Source organism: Cyanistes caeruleus, chromosome 2 (assembly GCF_971803275.1).
Source record: "Cyanistes caeruleus chromosome 2, bCyaCae1.hap1.1, whole genome shotgun sequence".
NCBI lineage: Eukaryota > Metazoa > Chordata > Aves > Passeriformes > Paridae > Cyanistes > Cyanistes caeruleus.
This window is the reverse complement of record NC_141702.1, coordinates 99,843,887-99,868,957: the sequence shown is the minus strand read 5'-3', so window position 1 is coordinate 99,868,957 and position 25,071 is coordinate 99,843,887. Positions and strand designations below refer to the sequence as shown.

Sequence of the window (25,071 nt, the reverse complement as noted above, 5' to 3'; positions counted from 1 at the left end):
CATCTGGTATCTGCATTAACCTCCACATAGTTTCATTTTGTTATTTTATTCCTTAAGTCATTGTTAAGGATTTAAGGGACTGTTTGTCAGGCTTTTTCATGTTCACTTGCAAAACAAAGTGTAGAGTGTTTTCTGTTTTAATTGCAGCCAAATTGTTTGTGATATGAGACTGTCACAGTGTAAAGCAATTGCTTCATGATTCCAGAATACATTAAGGGAAGAGTATTCTTTCAAAACTCTGTTCACTAAAATGTAATTGACTTCAGCACCTATCTCAAAACTATGGATCCTTGCAGGCTTCCTGGTTTGGGAAAAACAGATCTTAAGGCCACCCTTAAGGCAGAGTGCACCTCACATCTTCCCTTGTAAGAGCTCTGTGGTATTTGAGTGTTTTAGAGAGCAAAGCTCCTGTAGTTCAGGCCGTTATTTTTTTTTGCCAACCTTTTTTCTTCTTTCACTTGTCTATGACCTTGTCTTGAGAAAGGCCTAATTAGAAGCTTGTAACAGCCACAGCTAACTTGATGGGGTTTGTGTAAATGCAGACTGCAAAAGGAAAGCTGAGCTCCTCAGCTAGTCCCTATTGTCACAGGTAGCTGGCCAGTAACTCCAGTTTCTAAGGGCCTGAGAGAGAAGAGATCTGAACCCATCCACATCTGGTAGAGTCCTAGAAAAGAAATGATGATGTGACCAGCCTAATGCAAATGACACTCTCCTAGGCTGGATGCCGAGGCTGAGCCTCATTATGACAGACTATTGACCACATGGCAGCAGAAAATTTAAAAACGTGGCAGAAAAAGGTAATTTTTTTTTGCCTTACCTACAAAATATTTTGTGGTAGTCCATTTGAAAAACTCCCAAGCAGCTACAAAGCAGAAGTACAACCTAGATTTCAAAAAATAATTCATTCACCTGTTTTAATCCTGAAATTTTCTCATAACTAAATTTCCAATATTTGGTAAGAATTACTGTCTTAGTTCACCTCCAGATTGTCTGCTGTCTTGACTTTCTTCCTATAGAAATTGGACAGTTTTCTCCTCAAAGCTGACTTCTGCCTTCCCCTTCATTCTCCAGGTTTTTGAGTTTCCTGTTCTCTCAACAGCTGGTCTCAGTTTCATCATCCAAAACTTCATTTCTCTAGGCAATCAGGCAAATGAATTGTCTTCATCCATGTTTAAAACAAATTCATTCTAAATTAGTCTGTGCCCCTTCAGTGTTAATTTTCCATGACTATTATAGTCATTGAGCTTTATGGCATGAACACAAGCAAATATTAAGTTTGAGGGTTTAAATGTTTTTCAGTGAATTTTAAATTGTGGGCTACAACTTTAGCTGTGACCTGAATCAATAGGAGTCTTCAAAGCCAAGTGATAGGGGGATGTGGTGATAATAGTAACATCATGTGCTTGTGCAAGTTGAAGAGCTGGCCTATAACTAGTCAAAATAACTTTCTTTAAATTATTAATATGAACAACTTGTTTAAAAAAATACTTATAATATATAATTAATTATATTTAAAAAATACTAAATTACTCAGCTATGGAACCAAGAATGTTAAATGTAGCTAAGTATCACTTCTGTGTAGACTGAAGTTGGCATATAGGCATAAATGAGTTGTTTGCTATTTTATTCTGGAATAGTTGTTTGAAAATTATTTAATATTCATTACAGTAGTAAACATTTAAATGTGAGATGCACTGAAGAATTTTGCAGTTGATTTGGAGAACCTGGGAATCTCATGCATCCATCATGTTTGAGAACACTTCTGAGATAGAAGTCAGATGTGTCTCTGACATATGGCTCTTCATCTGAGGAAGTCAAGATATGAATCTTAGGGAGTCAGGCACCACCTGAAGTGGTGTCTTGGCTCCTCCTCCGAACTGCTCTCCAAAGGAACCTGAAGTAGGCAAACCAAATTATTCCTCAGAAAAGCCTCATTATCTGAACTCAGTACAAAAGGCATAAAAGCCTATTCATCATGTATTAAAACTCTTATAACCTTATTCTACCTGCAGTCGCTTAGCTGAAGCTTATTTCACAGTTCTTAACATTCTCCCCTGAACAATTAGGGTACTGGAAAATACTGTCAATCTTTTGCTTAATCTTTGAAGCAAAATGGAAAAGGAATGTATGAAGTATTACTTCAGTCTTATGTGTATATTTTGGGAATGCAGTATTAGATGATAGAAATATTTAATTCCTTGTCAGCTTGATCCAGTTAGATTTGGTGATGAGGAAGTTATCATTGTGTGGTGCTTCTATGAAGGTAAATTTGAATCAGGATATGTCAGGAGACAGTGTAAGTGTCCAAATAAAACAGTTCCACTGAACAGATGTCTTCGTCACAGAACTTGATCCCCTTGTTGGCTTTTTAGAGAGAAGTAAAATGCTGAGAAAAGATGGACTGAGTTACTTTTATAGAAATCAGTGCTCCACATCCAGGCTAAAGTAGGTAGGCAATCTGTCCATGGATATTTTATTTCTATTTTCATCTGCAATTCAGTCAAATAACTCACTGTTTCTGTGGGGTGGGGGTTGAGGAGTTTCTATAATAAAAAGCTGGTGTTAAGTCTGACAGCTTCAAAAGGAAGGTTTTCAGCATCTTTCAAGTTCCTGTCACTTGCTATCCAGCTGCTACTGTGGGCTAACATATCAAACAGGTTTCAGATGGTTTCAGTGATGCTCAGGGTTTCATTTACATTTGTAAAAACGTGTCCTGTTTATCAGACCAGGAGTGTTTTGTTTATGCTTTTTATAGCCAGCAGTATTTGGCTTCATGGCGAAACAAACACCCTCGAGCCCCTGCTCCTTGTGCTATTTCAGCTCTCCTCTTATGTACTGCTGCTGGTGCTTTAGTTCAGGCTTCCCTGATGTATCAGTGGATCCACCCTCAGGAGCTTTACGTGGCAGGGAGAAATATCCCAGCTCTTGATTATAAGAGACTGACAGATTGGTCACGAATGCTGAAGACTAGCAGGCACTTTCTACACTCAGCCTTTACAGAAAATGCTCAAAATAAGAAGACTGGAATTGGGGTATGGAGCGGGGGAAGGCAAGACACTGTATCTTGTCAGCTCCTTTTTTATTCTATTTGCCTACAAGCAGTTTTCCTCTCATTTGAATAGGAAAGAGCACTGGCAAGTGCTGGAGACCAAGCCTGCTACTGGGAAGATGTGTGTGACAATGCATGGGTTATGTGGAGCAAACATTTCATCCCAGCTCAGTTATAGTTATCCTTTCCTTAAACAGATGCTCAGGAACGATTATGAATCAGCTTTATGGAAGCAAGCTCCACTTTCACATTACAGGAACAGGAATAAGTTCCAAACTGGAGATGTCTGTTTTCTTCCTCTTGTTAATTTTGGAACTTATCTGTGGTTAATGTTTTCCTGGAAGTAAAGCCTTGGAAGGCTTTCATTGTTCCACACCTTGAGTATGATCCTTGCATAGGGTAAAGCATCACAAAACCAACTTAGAAGCAAGGAAGAGAAGAACCATCTAAAATATCCTGAGAGGGACACTGTCTCCTATAAGTCAGTACACTGTAGGTGGAAAGAATTCTACATCTTGACTCTGGTTTTTGTCATCTGTCATTTGACCAGGAGCTGAGTCACACTAATTTGAGAAACTGTCAAAAGAGAAAGAATTCATCTCCCAGTTAGACACATGATTTTACTTTGACACTGAACATTTCAGTTCAACAGTTGAAATGGTGAAACAATACAGAGAAACAAATCTCAAGCTGGGTAACCTGAGCTATCTTGTTTTGAGTCATGTTGGAGGTCATGAGTCAATACCCTGGGCTACCTCCAAACCCCTAAAGAGCTTGAATTGGCTTCAGGGTTTTCCAGACTCTGAGTAAGACTGCTCAAAGTTTAACCATGTCTTCCTGGATCATGACTTCCAAATGAAAATTTCTTCAGAGCTGTTCCCCTACAGATACTTATACCAAATTTATGCTCCCCAGCCTTCTGAGTAAATTTTCTTGCAGATTTTGGTCAGGCTATTCACATGAGGCTGATAGATGGGACATAGTTCTGTAATATTGAATTTTGAAGAGGAAAAAATACAGTGATAGAACTGTTTGTCTCAAATTTTGTTGTTCTTGATACTTAGGCAAAAAATGCCTTATACTGTTTATAAGCAGGGAAGAATGGATCTGAACCATGAACTTTCTTTTAATATGCTATCACACATTGACAGGATATCTCTTTCAGCCTCTGCAGCAGGTTAAGGGCACATTTCATGATGACAAAACGTGATTTCAAAGGGCACTTGCCATACCTACAAAGAGGGTGACCTTCGTCCACCCCATGAAGACCAAACACCATAATGCTCTGCTCATGATGATAGTAAAGTTCCAGGTTTGCTGAGCCTCAGAAACACTAGAGCAATTTCCAATACTTTTACCAATATGACTAAATATTGATATTTTTGTAGTTTTGTAGTTCCAAAACATGTTTGTCCTCTTAAAAAAAAAAAAAAAGGAGAGAGAGAGAGAGAAATAACTAAATAGCTTCCGTTTACTTTACACTCTGATTTTAGGTAAAATCAAATTGGGAAATTGTGCATAGACCCCCGGGTGGTACAAAAGAATTAAAAGCCAGCAATGAATTTTGATGGTGAGTACTAGATTACTGTGAAGATAACTTGATAAATAAGTTAAAAATTAAATAGTTCTAAAACTGAAAGTAATTTAAACTGTTAAAAGATTCTGAAGTAGACAAATCAGTAATTTATATAACTGAGTTAATTCTGAATAAGTTTCAAAAAAGCTTAAGGAAAATGTCTCTGGGTTTGTTTATTTTTGTTTTGTAAACAACTACTCCTTGAATAATTAGTAGAGATTAATGGAAAAATAATTGCATTCTTTTGGAAACTAATTTTAAAAAAAAGCAGTGTGTATTCAAAGGACTTTTGGAATCTACTTTAAAGACTGGGAAGTAAATTGCACCTCTAAAATATGCAAATAAGGTGCTTCATTAATAGTCATCTTGGCCCTGAAAACTGGACTGTAATATAAGCCCACTTTCTCATTTACACTGTTATCCTCATGTTATGCTGATATGCTGGTATCTTTAGTGTTACCTGGTAAAATTTGTATTAAAAATTAACATCAAGTGTGCGGATGATGACAGTAATTACTTTTCTCTATCCCCAACATCCAATCGCTCGGAAGGCATAAATATAGATGTTTGCGTGATTTTTGTCAAGGTGTCCTTGAATGAGCGGATTTAAACCTCGACAGTGTTGCTTGGGCCCAAGCCAAGTCATGTGTCCTCATTGGTCTTGAGGCTTTTCCTGTGAATGCAGCTGTCACTCTCCTCTGCAGAGTATCCTAATGGAATGAGACTTCTCTGTCCAGTCCCTGTCTAAGGCTGTGAATGTGTGGCTGAGGCTATAGGAACCCCCCAGCTATTTAGCACCCCTCACCTGAGCCTGATAGTTTTTTATTGCTCCAAAACCAACTCTGCAAAAACAAAAACAAAAAAACCCACCTCTAAGTGGTGAGATTTATAAAATTATGTATTAAGCAAATTACCTTGATTAAAAATATATACATATATCATACTTAAAATACATGATGTGCAAGGCGATCATTGCCTGCTACATTTGAACCTTCTCTATATGCACAGGCTTCATGGTTGTGGCAATATTGATAAAGCTACATTCTCTAGTCTTCAGCTGTATCAGTAGAAGCATATTGATGCACATACAGTTTGTTTCCCTTCCCTTAGGAGAACTGGGATATTAGGATTTAAATTTCCTCAGAGATTTTTCAATTAGACTATGGCTGTACCAAATTGCTTGCATTTTTTGCATACTCCTGATGAAAATTGCACTGACATTTGAGTATATTCATTAGGATGGTCATGAAAATGCAATGGTAATGGTACAAAGTAGTTCTGTCCCTCACAGAACAAACGGAACACATTTTCCTATGGTTTTGTCTATTTAATGATATCCTATTTACCTTGCAGATGCATTCTGTCCCTTTTTCTCTGTTTTCTGATGTTGCTGTTAAGATCCTGGTCATCATGGGCTGTGCCTTATCAAGGAAATACATGTAATTACAGGTGGACTGAGTACAGGAGAATGTATCATGGCTGAGTTCTGCCTCCTTTTCCATCAATGGTATAACTAATTTAGATATCTTCCTTTGCCTTTGCTAGTAGCTTTTCAGTTCTCTGGGTCTCTTCCCTTCTGAAGTGTCTGGGAAGCAGAAAGACACCAGGAAACATGATACCCTAGAAAGTCATGCCTCACTCTATATAAGTGGTTTAAAAACTGCCATGAGCCTGGCCTCAGGAGACTTTAAAGATCAAATAAATACACAACTTGGGATATGTTTCCTCAAAGCAAACTGAGACAATCTAAAAGCTTGCCACACTTGGAATGGATGATTCAGTTCTTGCCAATATCCTTGTACCCAATTTTGGCACTCACTTGACTCCTTGGTGAGTGGATTCAATCTGCTAAATCCTCTGGGCGGAGTGGGACTGCCCATTTGGGCAACAGTCAGCTCTTAGTTTCGTTCTGCTGCATCCTCTACGAGCACCCTTTCCCTCTGATTATCCTGACATGCTTCCTAGGCTGTGTCCTTGTCTCTCACCGGCATTGCTTATCAAACTTTCTGGATCTACATTTATTCAACTAGAATGCAGTTAAATCAACCTTTCCTCACAGAGCTGCTCCACTGGGAGTTTTGTGGACAAAAACAAAAGGTCTGTTTCAGCTGCAGTCACTTTTCTTTTTGTGGGAAGCTTCTCTGCTTTCCTGCGCTGTCACCCAGCACTTGGAAGGAATTTCTAGTCTTACTCTTTAGAGCATCTTCACCAGAAAAGATGTAAATTCATAATTCCTTGCTGCAACTATTAGTGTGTATTTTCATGTTGTTAATCTTATTTCTATTTTAGTTGATCATATAAAAGACTTATAAAATGCAGGATCTTACTATCCATTTTCTTTTGACATGGGATATTAATTGCTGACTGCCCTCTAACATTTCACAGGATCAGTCCATTGGAGCATTTGGCCATCATACAATATTTCCAATTTTTGGCTTTTCATAGTAGACCATTTTGTTCATAGCTGAAGCTAGATTTACTGCTAAGTTAAGAAGTTTCTTGAACTTCAGAAAAAAGGGATGTTTTTGACATTTGATAGTTTAACTCAGAAATTTCACTGCACTTGATAATTCTTTGGCAATTTGTTTCTTTCTGCAGATGTCATGGTGCTTCACTAAATTCAGCATCAACCCTCTCAATCTGTAGATAAGGAAACTAAGATACAAACATGAAGTTGCTCATTTCTTAGATCTGATTAGAACTTAGATTTTCTGACTGCTTTGTTACCTTTCTGAATAGCTTCCCTTAATCTAGCACCTGGATTCTATTGCTTCATTTTGTTTTGTTTTTTTTAAACTAGCCTATACTTATCCTACAATTCTAGAAAAGTATGAAATCCCACAACAGTGCATGCCAATGCTCCTCAGAATTTCTGGTATAGATTAAGGTGCACAAAATACCTTAAATCAAAAATATGTATGCAGTTACAGGAGATGGACTTGTTAAAGATAACTGGGTATAATGAACACCTCGAAGTTAGGATGGTAAAGAATGGTAATGTGTTTCATAGTCAGAAATCTAACAAGCTCAACTTAGTGTTCTGGGAAGACCTCTGTCTCTTTGAATGTAAGACAGTTTTAAAATTTTTATTAAAGGAAGAAGGGGCCAGGAGCAGAAGAATGACTACTTTAAAGAAGAGAATGAGGCTTCTACAGGTACTGTGCACCTTTGAAAGATGGCACATAATACAGCAGGGGAAACTTTGGAGGGAGACAGTAGGGATGGTGCAGTTCTTGCTCTGCATTGGCCTGAAGCAGAGAGAAGACCTGAATTCAGCTGCATAATGCTCCCAAGGCAGCCAAGTCCTTCCAGGGATGAGGGACTAAATGGATCCAGGTGGCTGGAAATGATTTGAAGAGCTGTTCCTTGAGAAGGCAATATTCACTGTGAAGGCACAGGGGAGCTGTAAAGGTGTGGGATGAAGGGAAGAAAACAGGCCTGCATGGAACTTGCCTTCTTCTTAGCTCTTTTGGAGGGGCAAGCAGATAGGGAGACAGCAGCAGCTGCTCCCCTGTCTTGCTGCTCATCTCATTGGTGCAGCAGGAAAGGTTTAATTGCTCCTGCTGGAGTGTGGAGGCCTTCAATGTGTCTTTCCTGTAGAGGGAAGGAGGGAGACTGTGATTCTGCTCTGGATGATGTTCCTGGTTCATCACTCCTGGGCCTGCTAACCCAGCAGCTAAGCAAAACACAGCAATAACCAGTTCATGGCTCTGGAGTGCTTCCTTTAGGTCTTTCCCTCATGGCATATAGAAGATACAGAGCCCATGAGAAGAAAAAGGATTTACCACAAACTTTGGAGAGCTTTGGACTGGGGTAAGTTCAGGTGGAAGCTTTCAGAGTAAGAAGAGAGAGGGAAAACTAATGGTCAGAGTATTTATGAGATGTCTGTGCTGTGAAGGAGAGGAATACCTTGAAAAGCAGAAGAAATGGGTGCAAAATAAGTATTCTGAGCGCAAAGGATAATAAAAGTTTGAGGGACCTGATGCTTGTTGAAGAGTTCATCTGAATAAAACGTGATCAGATCCTTACAGATCCAAGTATGTCCTTGGGAATGGTAAATATGGCTTAATTTGCTGTAGTGATTTTCAAGAAGCAGCAGGAGGGGCTCGGAAATAGATGTGAATTTAGAAGCTGAAGGAGAAGGACATAATTGCAGCGGTTTTGACAGAGATATTATAAAGATAGATATTTTAAGAATTGTGAAATAGTAATTTTCAAGAAAAAAACCACAGAAATTGAACACTGAACAGTTGAATAATAGGAGGAAATTATTATGCTCATGTTGTATGACGCAGTCTTCAATTGAAAGTCAGACTCATCTATCTTCAGAAAATTGTCTAATTTTTTGGTATTTGAAAAAATACTAATTTAACTTTCTAACACGTGGAGAAAGTTTGGGGTCTTTTTTTTTGTTTGGTGTTTTTTATTAATTTTGTTTATTTTTTGTTTTGTTTGTTTGTTGTGTTTTTTTACAAAGCACAGGACATCTTTGAAAATAAGGGAAGAATCTTTAGAAGAAATATGAATCTGTTTGGTGAATCTGTCTGCAATGTCTCAGGTGTAAGTCTCTTCACAGAAGTTTCGGTTGCTGACTGCTCCTCCTAGCAGCCATGAAATAGGGGAGTACAGCAGAAGGTCTAAAATAAAATGAAGAGTAGAGGCAGGGATTTGATTGAGACTCTGGAGAAGGTGTTGATGAAAAGTACAGATAACATATCCAAAGGGTTGAAGGACAGAGGATAGACTGAAGAATGAGTTGGGTTTGGTGGTTTTTTTTATTTTTAAGAATGGGCTAATAAAATAGAAATTGTTTCTTGGACATGTCCTATGCTGGTAACTGCATATGATGGCTTGGGGTGTGAGGAGATGTGGAGGAAATAACAGATGCTGTGAGAACAGAAAATATCAATTATCAGAGCCCAGGTGCTCAAGCTGTATAGGATGGCCTTTTCTGCTTGGACAGGTCATTATTGCAGCCTATGATGGTCATAGAGAAGAAACTCTGTGTAAAGAAGTCCTTGCAGAGGTTTCCTTTCTCTGGATTTACCATGTGGAGATGTACACTGTGTTGCTGTATTTTCATGTGAAGGAAGCCTGTAAAGCTCATTGCCTAAGAGAGTCTTTTGTTTCTGCCTTTCTAGTAACAAAGAAAGTTTTTGGTGCTAAAATAAGTGGTGTGATGTACTGTAGTTCTAAAGCTGTTAAAAGGCTCTTAACAGCTCTATAAAATACTTGCCGCCTCCTCCTATCCTTTCAGAAAATTTTACTCCAATATTTATTTCACTGGCTTATACAGAATTTCCTCCCCTTTAAAACCTAAGCTGTTAATTATTTCTGGGTTGTCATGATCAACTCCCCTCCAGCTATTGAAATGCACTGGCATTGTAGTTTTAGTATTGCTTACAAAATATTGGAAAAAATAATTTTGCTTGACAGTTGAATTTGAAATACACATACTGACTCAGCAATGCAAATGGATCTTCTATGTTAACCTCCTGCAAATATTCAAATGGTGGAGTTTTATGGGAAAAAGCACTCATAAAAGCAAGTCTTTATGAATATTCACTGAAAGTGAAACTTGAACGGTACACTTGAGCCTAACCTTTGAAAATCATGCTGTGTGGGCTAGTATACATAGGTCACTTCAGAGTATAGCTAAAATTGCAGCATTCAGCTAGTCAGCACTGCACAAATTGGAGCAAATACTGACTTTAAGGGGTTTGTGGAATGTGATACAAAAGGAAGCTTACAATACACTGCAAAATTCTGCATTTTTTCAGAACTCTTTATGAATAGAAGACAAAGCCAAGCTGATGAACAAATTAGATGTCAAGACTTTTCCCACCACTAATGAAAATATTTAAAAGCAATTGTGAAAGTGCAGAACACCCATGGTGATTTAGGAGAGAAATGGATTACCTGAAATTCTACCTCATTCATCCTAAGAATTATGATTCTAGGAAATTATTTTAAATCTTAAATTGTCATTACATTAAGTAGAAAACACACACATGCCATTTTGCACTGTTTGTGCATACTAGATTTGTATTTTTGAGTAAGTGTATCGCTGTATTCCCTTCACTCTCTTACTTTTACATCCTGCCAGAGGATTATTGTTACAAAGTTAAACACATTGAAATCTGGCAATGGTTGTGATAAGCTTTTTTATACAAACTTAATTAGCCCCTGTGGTTTTACCATCTTCATAACTTAAGATATTCCACTGAGCATGTGTAAATAGGTAAGTTTGAGGGTTTATATTTGATTTTAGGAAGATGACTTCTTATATAAAAGCTTGCTTCAGAGCATTCAAACTTTAGACATGTGGTCTTCAAATTTTCTAGTCAAGGCACAGGTTGCTGTAAAACAAACCAGGCTTTATGGTTTCTTTTCCTCAGCAACCTGCCCTGACCTGCTAGAGCCTCTGTGTATCCTGAGATTCTCTGCTATCCATGGGTGAAGAAAACAACTGCTATGGAAAAGGTTTTTTTGGAAAATACTATCTGCCATGGATAGAGTGATCAATCATTAAGAGGAGGTGGCCAGTTATGTCACAATTTTCTGGTGCAAATTCTCCAGTGGCATTGGGGTTGCTTAAGGCAACCGAGGGGCTAATCAAGGCTTTCTTTCCTGATGAAGTGAACAGTTGTAACTAAAAGTTTGAAGCATTCAAATTATGCCACTTTCCTTGTTCCACAATTCTATTAAATGGGAAAAATTTATTCTTCATTAGAATTCATTGCATAATAATAGGACATTTTTTTTTTTTTGCCTGATAAGATTCCCTGTTTTCATAAAGGTTAAACAGCCTTCAAAACACTCCTGTGAATAGGGTCTGTATTTCCTGCAAAATCACTCTCAGGTTTCTTTTTTTTTTTTTTTCCTGTGGTAGCTTACATTGCATGCCTCCTCTTGGTTGCAAAGGTCTTTGGATGCTTTCTCATTGTTTGACCTCCTGCAGGTAGTTTATTGATTATACTCCTGATGAACAACAATGTAGTGATCCTTGACCTGCGTAATTGTTGACCTGCAATGTGGTTTTGCAAGGTTTGTACTGCTGTCTTATGTATTTGGATGAAATGTGCAAAGGGAAAAAAATGCCATTTCTGCTTGTTATTTTGGGGAATAGAAGGTGTAATATGAGTCAGGGCCACTTTCCCAAACTGAGCACTATTGAAAGATGCTATAATCTGGGAGGTGGTGAGGCTGTAAAGTATTGGCAGGATATAACAGAAAGTGCATTTTTTGATGAATGTATCCTGACTTTCCTTTCAGACATCAGTTAGATCTGCAAGGATTCTTGGAGCAGGCCTGCTGGCTGCTGAAAAGGGATAGGAGCAAGCAAAACTTGATTTCATTTATTTATTAATATTTCACAAATTCCAAGAAATACACACAAGTGTGTCTGGTGTCTTTGACCACTTGGTAAGCTCCCACCTTTGTCAGGTGCATGTTCCATGCTCACAGCAGTTCCCACTCTTTGATGTCTTGAGAGGGTAGTTAATATCTAGTATTTTATTACCATATTTTCAGTCCTCTCTCCCGTGTGTTCCACAAGACCTGGTTTGTTCTTGATGTGCAAAAGCTCTGGCCATCGCACTGTTGATGGTACTGTGTCAGCACGTGGTCTGACTGTATTTATCTAGAAATGCTTTATGGGCTGAGTTCTTGCACTGTGCCTCAGACAAATGTTTTCCCTCCAGCCCCTCTGTGGTAAACAAAGTTCTTTACATTTGAATACTTTAGGGCATGTAATTCTGACAACAGAGCTACGATGCTGAATGACTAGCAGGACATGAAAACACTGCAAAATGACTGATAACACTTCAGCAGGAATTACTATTTATCTTTTATGACCTTAGGAAAAAAGATCTGTATTAAAGCAGAGATGTTCCAGGAATGGTCAAGGAGCTTGTTTGATATGGGATGAAGGGCTTGTTAAAATGCATTAAGAGTTATGACAGAGGATGATTTCTTAGCAATCGTACATGCTGCCAAAGAATTTTGTCACTATGTAGCCAGTAAAAGTCCAAATACGCTAAGGTGACAACTCACTGCAGGCAATAGCAACAAAATTGTAGGGAAAGATACCAGCCAGGTTGCAGCTCCTGCAACTTCCATAATAAAGATAAAATTTACAGATGCTTCCTATATCCTCAGGGGGCGTATTAATTGGTGCTTCTCAGTCCAGAAACACACGTAAACAACCCGCTGTAGCTCACGCTCAGCTCACCGACGACCCCTTTGCGGCTTGTTTGTGCCCGCCGCGCAGAGCGCTGCCAAAGGGAGAAGCGGGACGCGGGAGCACGGCGCTGAGGACGTTCCTCGGCCGCACCGTTTCGCTGTGGAAGGCGTTTCCCAGCCGTGCCAGCGTGTCCCGGAGCGCCGTCCCGGCCGGGCGCTGCGCGGCCGCTTTAACGCGCGGCGGGGCCCGGGGGCGGGGAAGGCCGCGGCGTTGCCGGGCGACGGCGGCGTCGCCACGGGGAGCGCCGGGCTCCGCTGGCCCCGCTCGCTGCGCGCCGCTCCCGGCCGGGCCATAGCGCTAAATCAGCCCTTCCACCGCTGCCCCGGCCCGGCGCGCCCCGCCGCTGGCGCTCGCTGTTAGAAAAAGCTCCACACGGGACAGATGGGGAACGTGGTGTTAATCAGCTTTGCCGAGCGCTGAGAGGAGCAGCCGGCGTGAGGTGGGCGGCGGGGTAAGGCACGAGGGGGCGGTAGGATCGGCGCTCCTGGCTCCCCGGGGAGCGGGGGTGTCCCTCGGGAATAGCGCGGTGGGGATGGCAGCTGCCAGGGAGCGGTGCGAGGCTGAGGTAAGCGTCGGGGGGCTGCAGGCGTGAGGTCCAACCAACTCGGCCGAAACCCTCAGCAGAGACTTTCAGAGGCCCAAGCTGCATGCCCCGGTTTGCTGCCGTGTCCCGTATTCCTTACTGTGACACGCAAAGCCAGGTGACGCGACAGATCCGGGATAAACTCCGCTGGGCCGTGAGCCTGCGCGCCCTCGAGCCGGCCTAATCCCATGGCCTTGGCTCGGAGAAATGTCTCGGCCCTAGCCGGCACGGGTGTGCAGGTGGGCCTGCTGGCTGGAATCTGGACGAAGAATTCAAACCCTTGAAATTCCTAGCCGGACATCACCTATGTTGGTGCAAAAGAGCAGGTTCCTCCTACGGACTGTGTCTGTTTTCTGTGGTTTGCAGGTCCCGGCTGCCAGCCACGTGCGTTTCGCTGGCCAGGAGACGTAGATGTCCCTTGCGACTGAGTCCTTGCATGGGTGTTTTGAGGATGAAGCGCTACATGAACTCTTAAAGCACAGCACCTGAGGACATTGCTACCGACATGGACATCATTATTTATTTACGCTTGCTTTAATCAGGAGGAGCTTTTTTGTAAACATGAATTGCCGGGCTCTTTCCTTGAGATGTCGTTTCTTATTTCATGCTATTGAAACATTAATCTTAACTTATTATGACTCCTTTGTGTTGGTCAGCTCTCAGGGACATTTCCCTAGGCTTGAAAATGTGGGAGCTTTCAAGAATGTGTCAATCGTGCCAACTCAAGCCACTTGTGGGCTGCCAGACCGAAGTACTTTTTGTCATAGCTCAGTAGCTGTTCAAAGTATTATATCCTGCACTCAGAGGTTTTGTGTTCAGGAATGTCCATATAGGTCGTCGCCTCCATCCTACAAAGCCCTTCTTTCAGAAGGCCTTGGTACCTGTATCACAGAGGACAAGAGGGACTTGCATCCAGGGTCCTCCAGCAATGCTTCCAGTTTTATTTTTCATAATCACAAGGATTGCTTCTCTACTCCCCGCCCTCTAAGGCTTGGAGCTTCATTTACGTTAACTGTATGGTTGAAACCTGAGCGAGAAGGTGTAATGTAAGTAGTATTGAAGGTGTTTACTTTCCTGGTGCTCTTAAAAAAATTGATCGTTGTAGTCATGGTCATTTTTAGCAAGCTCTTTAAACTTTTAAAAGATGTGGTGGGAAACTGTGATGTTTATAGAGCTGTATTTAGGTTGGGGTCTTCCCAGATGTCAAGATAAGTGGCTTCAGTTTCAGTGGCATTGACTCAGATGATTAGTCCAAGTCCAATGGCTTTCAGTATTTGGAACTATTCATACATAATGTGCATGTCTTTACTCAAAAAGAGAAATTTGTGTTTCCAATTCACATTTCTTCTAAAAGCCGCTAGAAAATTATGTTGTCACAGGGTTGTGCTGATGCTGCTTTCATGATGGAAAAAAAAGTTATCCAAGATGTTAGGACTTCTCCAACACAAGTTTGTCTTAAAAACGAACAAGGAAACCACCAAAATGTATATATTGGACACACAGAAGAGAGGTCATAGTGTTCCTGGAAAATCCAGGGAATGTTGTCTGACTGGCAGACTGTGTTGCTGCTTTAACAAACGATTCCAGTATTTAAAGTGTTAGTGAAATTTCACTGTCTGCTCACAAAATAGAGGTGGCTAAGCATGCTCCCTCTCCTATGTGCCTACATGTTGCATTTTCAGGAAATACTGCTGTTAGAAGTGACCTTTCAGCTTGACTGGGCCTTACTATAATGAAAACCCTGCTTTTTGAAAAATGCATCCCAGATCCTGCAAAAAAAGTTCTGTTATCCATCACAAAATGCAGACCCTTCTACTCTTTCTTACCTTCGTTGTGCAGATCTCTTTAAAATAAAGCACACAAAGAGTATAGTTTGTTCCTTTGGACTACATGCCACAAATGATTTTATACTTGTGTTCGTAACTTATTCTTAGAATGTAGCTAATGACCTGCTTTGTTGAGGCATTCTTGATACTTATTTTGTGTGCTGCTGTAAAATAGTCACTTGTCTAAGGGTAGCAAAATCATCAGAAAAAATAGAAATATCTAAAATCATAATGTAAAATTATAGTTTGTTTTATGCAGCAATAATTATCTTAAAAAACATGACCTTACTGTAGAATTTGTGGTTATGGAGTGGAAATAAATAATGTCTGCGGAGCAAAAGGAACTTTTGAGTTGAAGTTAAATCATTTCAGCTGGTGGTATGTGTAAAGCTATCTCTGGAACTTTGGCCTATGATTTTCTGTATGATGGTTGAATCTTGAGCATCAGAGAGTCCATTTCTGCTGTGTTCCCATGAATTCCGGTCCACACACACGTGGACGCATCAGAGTCTCCTTCACCCAGAGCACATGGCTAGCTTGAAGCAGAAGCATCCTGCTAATTTCCAAGCAAGCTGTTGCAGCGATGTGTTGAGTGAGATCTGTGAAAGTCTTTTGTCAGTGGGATAGGCTTTGATGCATGGAGCCTAAAACAATGAAATGTTATGTCCTTAGTTTCAAATAATTAAGTGCTGTGAAGAAACCAGACTCTACTGATGACTGATAAGCCATGGACTAGTGTAAAAGATTAGCTTCCAATTGTGGCTGTGTTAATAACTACAGAATATACATATTCCTGTTCAGTGAGTTTTATAGATCACTTTAAAATTTAAATGTTTTTATTCAATTTTTGTAATAGGTCATTCTTATGCCTTGTGAGATTTGCTGCTATTCAACACATAGGAAAGACAATGGTAAAGCCCAGTCCTGAAGATGGACAGCAGTTATTCCAGTGGTCAGGATGATATGCCACTGTCCAGGTGCTTTTGTTTCACTGCACAGAAAGAATCATGTTAATTTTTCTTTTTTCATAAAAGGAATACTGAGCTTCAGTTCTGGTGGAACAGTTGTTGCACATGAATAGCCACTGATGCTTGAATCAGAAGGCATCTTACAAAATAGAAATAATTTACCAGCAGACTAAGATGTTTTCCCTTTTATTGTATTGGTTTACTGAATCCTTCAGGTTGGCAGCTGAAGTTTGATTTACTGGATTTCTTACATTTTGCAGTCCCTGATGGGGAATTGTCCCTGTTACATGTCATTTGTGAGACCTTTTAAACCCTGTTATCACAGCAGAGGAGCCTCACAGAACTGGGATGCATTCTAACAAAGTCTTTGTGTTCACACCAAAGCATTAGGAAGATCAGCCAGAATGAGCTGCTCATTTTGCCAGTAGAATGACTGAAAGTTTGACAAGGTGATTTTTTTACTGGCAAAGTGCTCTTACATAAGTACAGCAGACCAGACCCTGTGTTTTGGACATGCCATACTGTGTTTTTGTGCTGAGTTTTATGTGGTCTGCCTGTGAGAGTGTGTGCTTAGGAAGGAGGCTAGGAGTGTTGCTGCACAGTATCCCATTACATCCTGTGACATTCTGATGGGTATGTACCTATGTTAGAGAATAGCAGGATTTTTGTTAGAAGTTACTGTGCTAGCTGAAATGAGAGAGTGATGTGAGGATCCAAGTCTGAAAGCCCTTTAAAGATGGCACATAAGCAGAGACGCCAGGAATTTTCTTCATCAGTTTCATATACCAAGTTTTCTTATGTGAATCTGGGAGACAATGCACTTTGACACAGAGAGAAGAGTCTCTGTTACAGATTTAGTTGAAGCCCTGATGTTATTCTAAGATGTTTAGTAGAGATATTTGTAGGCATGCTTTTAAGTTGCTGCATATTGGAAATACTGAAGAAAGGAAAGAATGAGAAAGCATTGACATTTGTACTCTAGTCTTTAAATTTTCTTTCCCTTTGGACAGTTAGTGAGCAGAGTTCTTGCCCCTGAATTTCATTCTTTCCTTGTGCTTCCTCTCTTGCTGCATGTACTCAACAGTTAATATAATTGCCTTCAGTAAGCCTGTGTGTAGCCTGTGTGTACGTATTAGCACAATATAGGAAACTGTATATGATGATAGCCCTACACAATGGAATAGGACAAGAGTATGGGTACGAGCTTTGCATATGTGAGTAACCATTGCAGGCAGCTTATATCAATGTAGTGTGAACTGGAGCAAGTTCAGACGCCCAGAAGATACTGGTCATGGCAAGAGGTGAGCTGAGACCTTTTACAAGCAAAAGTATCAGCAGGAATGGCCTGATTGTGAAGTGGGTAGCACATAGGTTTTTTAAACTTTATTTATATAAGGGACTACAAACATATGGTATTAGTTATTATCTGTTCAGATGTTTTACATTAGGAATTAGACTGAAAGGGATATTTGCCTCAAGATACCATGCATCTGATTTTGAACCAGTGCAGATGTTCCATTTGCCCCAGTTAATGTGTGGGCAACACCAGTGCAGTCACGTTAGATTCTCTAGAATATTTTTCTCTTTGAAAGCCAGCAGAATGGATTTGTGTTAGTGGCTTTTTTTGCCTCCAACCCCACCACTGAGATATATGTAGTCAGGTATTGGCTCTGTGGGACTGCAGGTTACCAGAAGTTGAAGACTTCACAAAGAATAGTGGCTTCTCTCTGTAATCATGGCTGGAATGGAAAATCAAGCTCAGAGTCAGAAGTAGTGCCCTGTCCTATTTCACCTATGTTAGAACTAGTTTGGATTTTTTTTTTTCTTTTTTTTCTTTCTCCTTCCCTCTCTTCTCTTTTCCCTCTTGATTTTCCTCTTTTACTAGTAAGTCACTATTCACATTTGTTCTTTCCAGTTTTCAAAGTGATGTACATCAAGGTCACTTCCCTTCTTAAAGTCATGACACCTTTGGGGATAAAAACAATGTGGGGATGTTTGTTTTAGATAAGTAAAATAAACAAAACCCTGGATTATCCAATTATTGTTTATCCAGGAACTGGGTAAATCCAGTTCCTAAATATTTTGCTACTTAGCTGAGCCTTCCTTCACATTTATTATCTAACAAAACTAGCATGTTTACAAGCAAACAAAATACTGAAAAGACCAGTGGACAATTTATTAAGAAATGTGGTTTTCGTAAGGTTGGGAAAACAGAAGTCTTCATTTTGCAAGGTGTTTCATTGACAACATTCCAGCAGGCTAGAATAGTAACAGGAGGAATTAATTTTTCTATTGGATTTAAAGGTGAATTAGTGAATAATGGCAGTATCGAAGAACAACCTTTTTGATAGGTTTCTTTTATAAATGCAGAGTAGATGAAGACACTTATCAGCAGATAGGGGTTTTCTGCTTTTTTTTTTTTTGTCTCTGAAATATGTGTAAGTAAACACTAATCTCATACAAATTTTATATGCTTCTCTCTTGTGACTTAGTGCACTAATTTAGTCTGGTGTAACTGTTAAAATATTTGACTTTTCATGGGTCAATACATTGAGAACTGTATTTCTCAAACAGCTCAAATGGGAAGGGTAGAACTTTATAATTTTTTTCTTGTATTTATGATTGCTGGAATAAAATACATAGTTGTTACACAATCATATGGAGGCTATGGTTTCTCAGGACTCTTGACATCATGGTGATTGGATTAGCAAAAACATTTCAGCAGCTTAAAATGCAAAATAGGTTGCTATGGATGGTATTCTCTGTACCTTATATGACATTGTTGCATTTGCTATTGATGTGATTTCTTTGTGGGGAAAAAAGGTTCTTACTAAGTGTCTGGATATATTTCTTGCCTTGCTCTAGTTTCTTAGGTTAAAGAAATACACTGCAAAGAGTAGAGTGTAGGGTAAGCTGGTGTTAGGGCTGCCTTACCTGGACAGATTGGGTGGAAAGATGGAAGACTTATTACAAATGCATGTCATTTGTACTGCTTTTTGTGGTTATATTGCATTTGCCTTGTTATACTAAGGAAAATTAAAGTGCCTCCACAGGATGTACGAAGTTGCACAGCTTTGTATGAAAAGTGGCAGAGACCAGCACAGTCACTGTGGTTTCTCTTATGGAACCTTCAAGAAAGGAGGCAAACTGGACCTCTCTTCCACCCCCAAATGAGCAGGGGTTGCAAGCACTCAATAAACAAAGCAAAACACAAAAAATAACTTACCAAAACCCCAAGACAACCCAAAAACCTCTCAGATCAAGACAGAATATCTTTGCTGAAGTTCTTTACACTTAGTACATCCTGTGACTTTCACTGTCACTGAGCATCTTCTCAAGAGCTGTATTTTTAATGTTTATTTTAATACATTCTGGTTAGCATCACTTTACAGGATAGCACCTTGGCAAGAATGTGTATATGTGTGTGCCTCTGACCTTATGTTGTTTTTCTTGGTTATTTCCAAAGGTGTGTGATAGAAAAGGCTATTGATGGGCAGACTGTGTTCAAACTCACAATCTCTGAGAAAGAGACCATGTTTTATTATCGCACAGTAAATGGTTTGCAGCCACCAATAAAAGTAGCGACACTGGGGAGAATTCTTGTGAAGAAATGGATTCATCTTAGTGTGCAGGTGAGTAAAATAAAAACCATTTAATATTTGTTGAAATACAACATTTGTGTGAGAGTGGTATAACTGTATAAATACGAAAGAATAAATTGGGGCATGTCAGTGATAACTCTTGAGTCTTGTAGGTAAGGATCTTAATTGGGAGCTCATTTTGAGGCAATTGCTAATTTAGCAGTGGAAAGAAATGCTGTGCCTATTCTTCTGAACAAGCAGACTGTACAAAACTGAAAATTCTCACCTTTAAGAACATGAGGATGTGAGGTGAGGAAAAGCGTATACTTTATAATATCTTAGGTACTTATATCTAACATTACCAGTTAGTTTCTGGTCTCAGGTTATTTCCTGTTGAAGGGAATGCCATTCTCATCTGTGTATTGTAATGTACTTACCTTATGGAGCTGTGTTCCATTTAATTTTAAAAATTTCTTACAGTGCACATAAGTAAATGTGTAAGTTTGTGCAGGATCAGTCAAGTTAGTAAGTTACAGAGCTGCTATCTCTTATTTTAAGAATATGATTCAGAATTGTTAGAGCACAATCCCTGTGTTCTAAAAGTCTTCTGTTGACATAACTTTTTAATAATTGTACAAATATCCACTGAGGATAAAGCAAAATTGAGTTTGTTAAAATTTAAACTGTATGTACAAAAACCAGTAAACAAACACAGAAGAAATTAAAATTCAGTTATTTGCATGTCTTGTAATTCCCAACAGACACCCCAGTAAATTCTATTTGTGAGCCAAGTTCAACTAATAATTATAAAACACAATTATCAGGTATTGAAATGTTTATCTTTTCCTTCCTTCATTTCCTTTATGCGTTCTATTAAATTTCATTTGGTCTACAGCACAATCAAGAACAGTTTTGTTGCTTTCTCAAAACTTGCTAAAAGGTATTGACTGTGATTTGGATTTTTAGTGCTGATCTTGTCACTTGTAAGAAGTATCTAAGCCGACATCTTGATTTTTTTTCAGTTTTCTTTTTTCCAGGATAACAGCATAGTAGTGTGAATAAGATTTTGGCTGTTGGATTAAAAGAGTGACCTTAAGGTAGAACTAATGAACTTTACACTTCAAGCACTCCAAGGGTGCTATATTACTGCTGTTGCTGTCAGCCACATTTTGTACCTCAGAAGCTGCTAAAGTCTGGCATGGCCAAGTGAAAGTGAAAGGGCTGGTTAAATACACACACAGATCTTGAACTGCGTTACAAAGAAAAGTGAAGCACCCTGTGGAATTTGGTCCTTTGTTTCTCTCTAGAAAGTTGTTCAATTCATAGCAGGAGTAAAGAAATACAGCTTCTATATCCTTCAAGAAACTGCAGACTCAATGTCTTTTTGAAGGAGCTCAGGGTAGAACCTTCCTGTGCCTGGTGCTGTTGTAGGATGCAGCTTGCCATTAAAGATGATAGTGGCCACACGCTGATCCATTTAGCTTTTGGCCTGGCTATCAAGGTTTAGGCAAAGGTTTATTTGTTTGTTTTTAGCAGGGGACCAAAAGCATTTTTTTTCCATAAATGGACAATGTCAACACGAGCAAGACTACACAAAAATATGCGAAAGTAACTTCCATCTGGAAGTGTCAGTGTCTCATACACCCAGGTGCTAGGCAACAGACACCGTGACAAAGGAGTGTGAAGTATTGGTTACAGATGTGAAACTGAATTTAGAGAGAGAAAAAATATGGTGGGGTGGCAGATATGTTTGGAATTCAGGTGTAAGAGCATATGCCTATTCATGAATGATAAAAATGAAAGCTAAATGGTGGAATAGCACCCAATAGTAATTAAATGATAAGAGGGAAGGAAAGAAGAAAGGATAGCACAGACTGAAAATAATTTCTTTGGAATAAAATAATTCTAGGGGAAGAGAAGGCTAGTAAATTAATTCTGCTGAGGTAATCTAGGAATTTAAATCCTTGGGTTTGTATTTAGATGTGTAATTTCTTAGAGGGAACTACTACTAAGAACTGTGTCATTGCAGAGACTTATTTTCCAGTTTATAGCTAGGAAATTTAAGTTCTACTAACAAGAGCAGGGCCCAAACATTCCTGTGTGTTCTGCATGAAGGGTTTCTTCATCGAATAGTTGCTGAAGCAGAAAGTCTGAGTATACCAGCTTTGTTAAGTGGTGAGGGCATTATCAGAGGTGTAGGTCTCAAGAACAATGTTGAGCATTCATAACTAGAGTCAGATGAAAAAGAAGAATAAGCAGTTCTTTGGTTCTCTAAGTACACTTTTGGATTTCAAAGAGAACGAACACATGCAACTATTTTAATGAAACAAGACAGACTTTGGAATCTGGAGATTGAAAGAAAAAAAAGCCTGGAGATTTTAAAAAATTAATATAATTAAGAGAAATTTCTGCCCTTAAAGAGGAAAAAAAAAAAAAAGGTATGTACTGCCTGGGCTTATTTGTGTGAATAAGTACCCCTGCAGTTAGAGAGGACAGAGTGTGTGAGCACAGGGGAATGGAGAAACAGATTCATGGAAAATGCTATGTAGGATAGAAATAAAACAATAAAATGATTGATATGAATTAGACTGTCAAATGATAAAACAGTCTTACAATTTTTTTTGTGTAAGAAGGCAAGACATGAGTACAGTGAAGGTGAGCTTGAGATAAAGGATGATTTGAGTAAGGTCCTCAGAATAAATAAATACCTTGGTTCTGTTTTCAGGAGTCACAGAGAAAAAACAATCAGGGTAACAGAAATTAATGTATGGAAACAAAAGTGATCATAAAGAGTAGAAACATGAATTTGCAAGCTTATTGTGTACATGCTGCTGCAAACAGATGGTCTTTGTCCAAAAATTCTGGAAGACCTGGCACATAAAATCCTTTGTCAAAGAGATATTCTATGCAAAGCTACCAGTCAGAGATGGAGCTATAATGCTTCTATTTAGGAAAGGTGTCATGTTGATGCCAGCTAGCAGCCAAGCACCTGGACCCTCCTCACCCCTGCCAGTAGAACATGGGAGACAACAGAAATAGCAAAAGTGAGAAAAACTCATGAAGGAAAGGGACTGTGAGGGGAGCAAATGATGTAAAGGCAATCATTCATCACCTCCCACAAGCAGACCTCTGGCCAGCCAATTTCTTAGCAGCAGGCTGCCTTGGAAGTAAAACTCCTATCTCCTCACATTTCTTCTTCTGCCCTAGCTCTTATTGCTGAGTATGAGGCTATAGAGTAAGGAATATCTTTTTGTCCCAGCTGTCTCCCTTCCCAGTTTCTTGCTCCAACCCTGGCTTACTGCTGAGGTGAGATGAGAAGCTGAACTGTGAAAAGAGAAGGGCAAGACATTGGGCAAGATCTCTTCAGCAATAACTAAAATACTAATGTGTTATTGATGCTGTTTTAGCCCCAAATTTGAAACACAACACCCTACAGGGTGTTGTAAAAAAATTTACCTCCACCCCAGCCAAAACATGTACCAAGAGGAATGAAAAGGATTTTGGCAATGAAGACCTATGTCTTGATGCAGTGGCATATGAGGAATTAGAAAAGATCTTTGAAGAAATAAATAAAGATATGGAACTAAATGAAAAGGGATAAAATGCAGCATGGATTTTCTATAGATAGCTCATCACTGTCTAACCTCTTAGCTTTCTTTTGATGAGAAAGCTGATTTTCAGGCAAAGTAAATGTGTCAGATTTCCTCTATCTGGAGTTGAGTTTAGCATTGATGTGACAACCTATGAGAAGTTGTGGGGTCAAAGGGAATGCTCATGAGGAGAGTTGCAATAGATACTGCTCAAAGGAACTTAAAATCCTGGGGAGGGGGCAGGCACAAAACCAATTCAATTACTTGAGAATTAGTCTTTGGACCAGCCTTGTGTTTCATTTTTGTTAATGATCTTAGCAGAAATATTAAGATTATACCTATCATAGCAGCTGGTAACAGATATAGTCAGAAAGGGGAACAGTAAGATGTCTTACAGGAAGAATGGCATGACCAAAAAGACTAGGGGAACTGGCATGAAATAAAATTGCTATTACAAAATGCAAAGTAGTGAACTTAAAAATCCTCTACAAATTTTTCTATTGTTCTAGTTGTTTTCAGTTGGTGAGGATCAAGTCTTTCAAGCTTCTGAAAGTTTTAGGGTCCTTCTGTGTGTTTGATCTTGACTTAATGATATTTTTCAATGTATATATTTTTCACTGTATATTTTTAGGTATATATTAGCAACAACTCTGAAGGTACACAGTGGAGTAAAAGATACATAGCCTTAACTTCAAAGAATCTGATATGCACTGAAGTGAAACCTCAGAAAAATTGGCATCTTAAAATCTTAACTTCTAAAGAAAAAATTTGAGCATAATTAAGGCCAATTGTGTACCATATTATCTCTGCAAAGTGAAACCAATATCAGATTTATCCTACTTATTAACATCAGCACTGTTGTGCGTTTTCTTTTTCAGTTTCAGTGTTAAGAGTCTTTCCCTTTGATACTTCAGAATTTATTTAACCAATTAAGAAGAGTGGAGTTTAAACATGAATTTGCAGATACAGATGAAGCTGCTGAAACAGGAGATTCTTTGAGAACATGTCAAATTGATGTTTTTGTTTCATATTTAGTGTCTGCAATTATAAAAATAGTCTTTTTGCTAGCCTTTATTTTGCCTGATCATATCTATGTAACTCTGCCATGTTTTGGCAGACTATAGCACATTAAAAGCTTTGGAAAGTAAGTTTAAAATCTAAATGCAGAGAGGTAACCGTGACTGAATTACTCTCCTGGGAGGAAAATGCTCTTAGAGTGCCTATTGAAATCAGCATTATCATTTCAATACATGTCAAATATGAGTCATTTCCTAGTTTAGGCAAAATTTCTTTATAAATCTTTAAATCTTTCAGTTCTTTCAAGAAAAGGTTAAAGTACTTATGATTTAATGAGACCGCTTTACATCATAACTGTTTGACTATCAAGAGAAAACTTGTCCTTTTCAATTTGTGAAATTATTTTATTTTCTGCGCAAGTTTTTGAATACTTTACAGTTTATTTTATAAGCAAAGAACCTGAGACTTAAAAGCAGGGAGGCAAACCTTTATTCTATACACTCCCTGTGTATGTCTTAGTAAATACAGGGTGTTCTAAGCTGTATAGTCCCTAAGTTTAATAAGGACATGAGAAAGCAAGAAAGCATTTTGATTTAACAAACCACTTTGGTCTCCTCTTTGAAGTCATTGCTTACT

General features: G+C 39.0%; 1 protein-coding gene across 7 annotated transcripts in view; it reads left to right on the top strand.

Annotated features, from left to right (window-relative positions):
* The first annotated feature begins 13,059 nt into the window (after nucleotides 1-13,059).
* The window catches only part of USH2A (usherin), a 370,627-nt gene continuing 358,615 nt past the window's right edge, over nucleotides 13,060-25,071 (top strand). For 6 of the 7 annotated variants that reach the window (XR_015283723.1, XR_015283719.1, XR_015283720.1 and 3 more), the window contains exons 1-3: nucleotides 13,061-13,309; nucleotides 13,820-14,499; nucleotides 19,714-19,879. Coding sequence is in view for 3 of the 7 variants with exons in the window: in XM_086878671.1 (XP_086734797.1) it covers nucleotides 14,015-14,499; nucleotides 19,714-19,879 (651 nt within the window). In the remaining 4 variants the exon portion in view is untranslated. Of the gene's footprint in view, nucleotides 13,322-13,819; nucleotides 14,500-19,713; nucleotides 19,880-25,071 lie in introns of all 7 variants that reach the window. The other variant, XM_086878670.1, reaches the window with a different exon arrangement.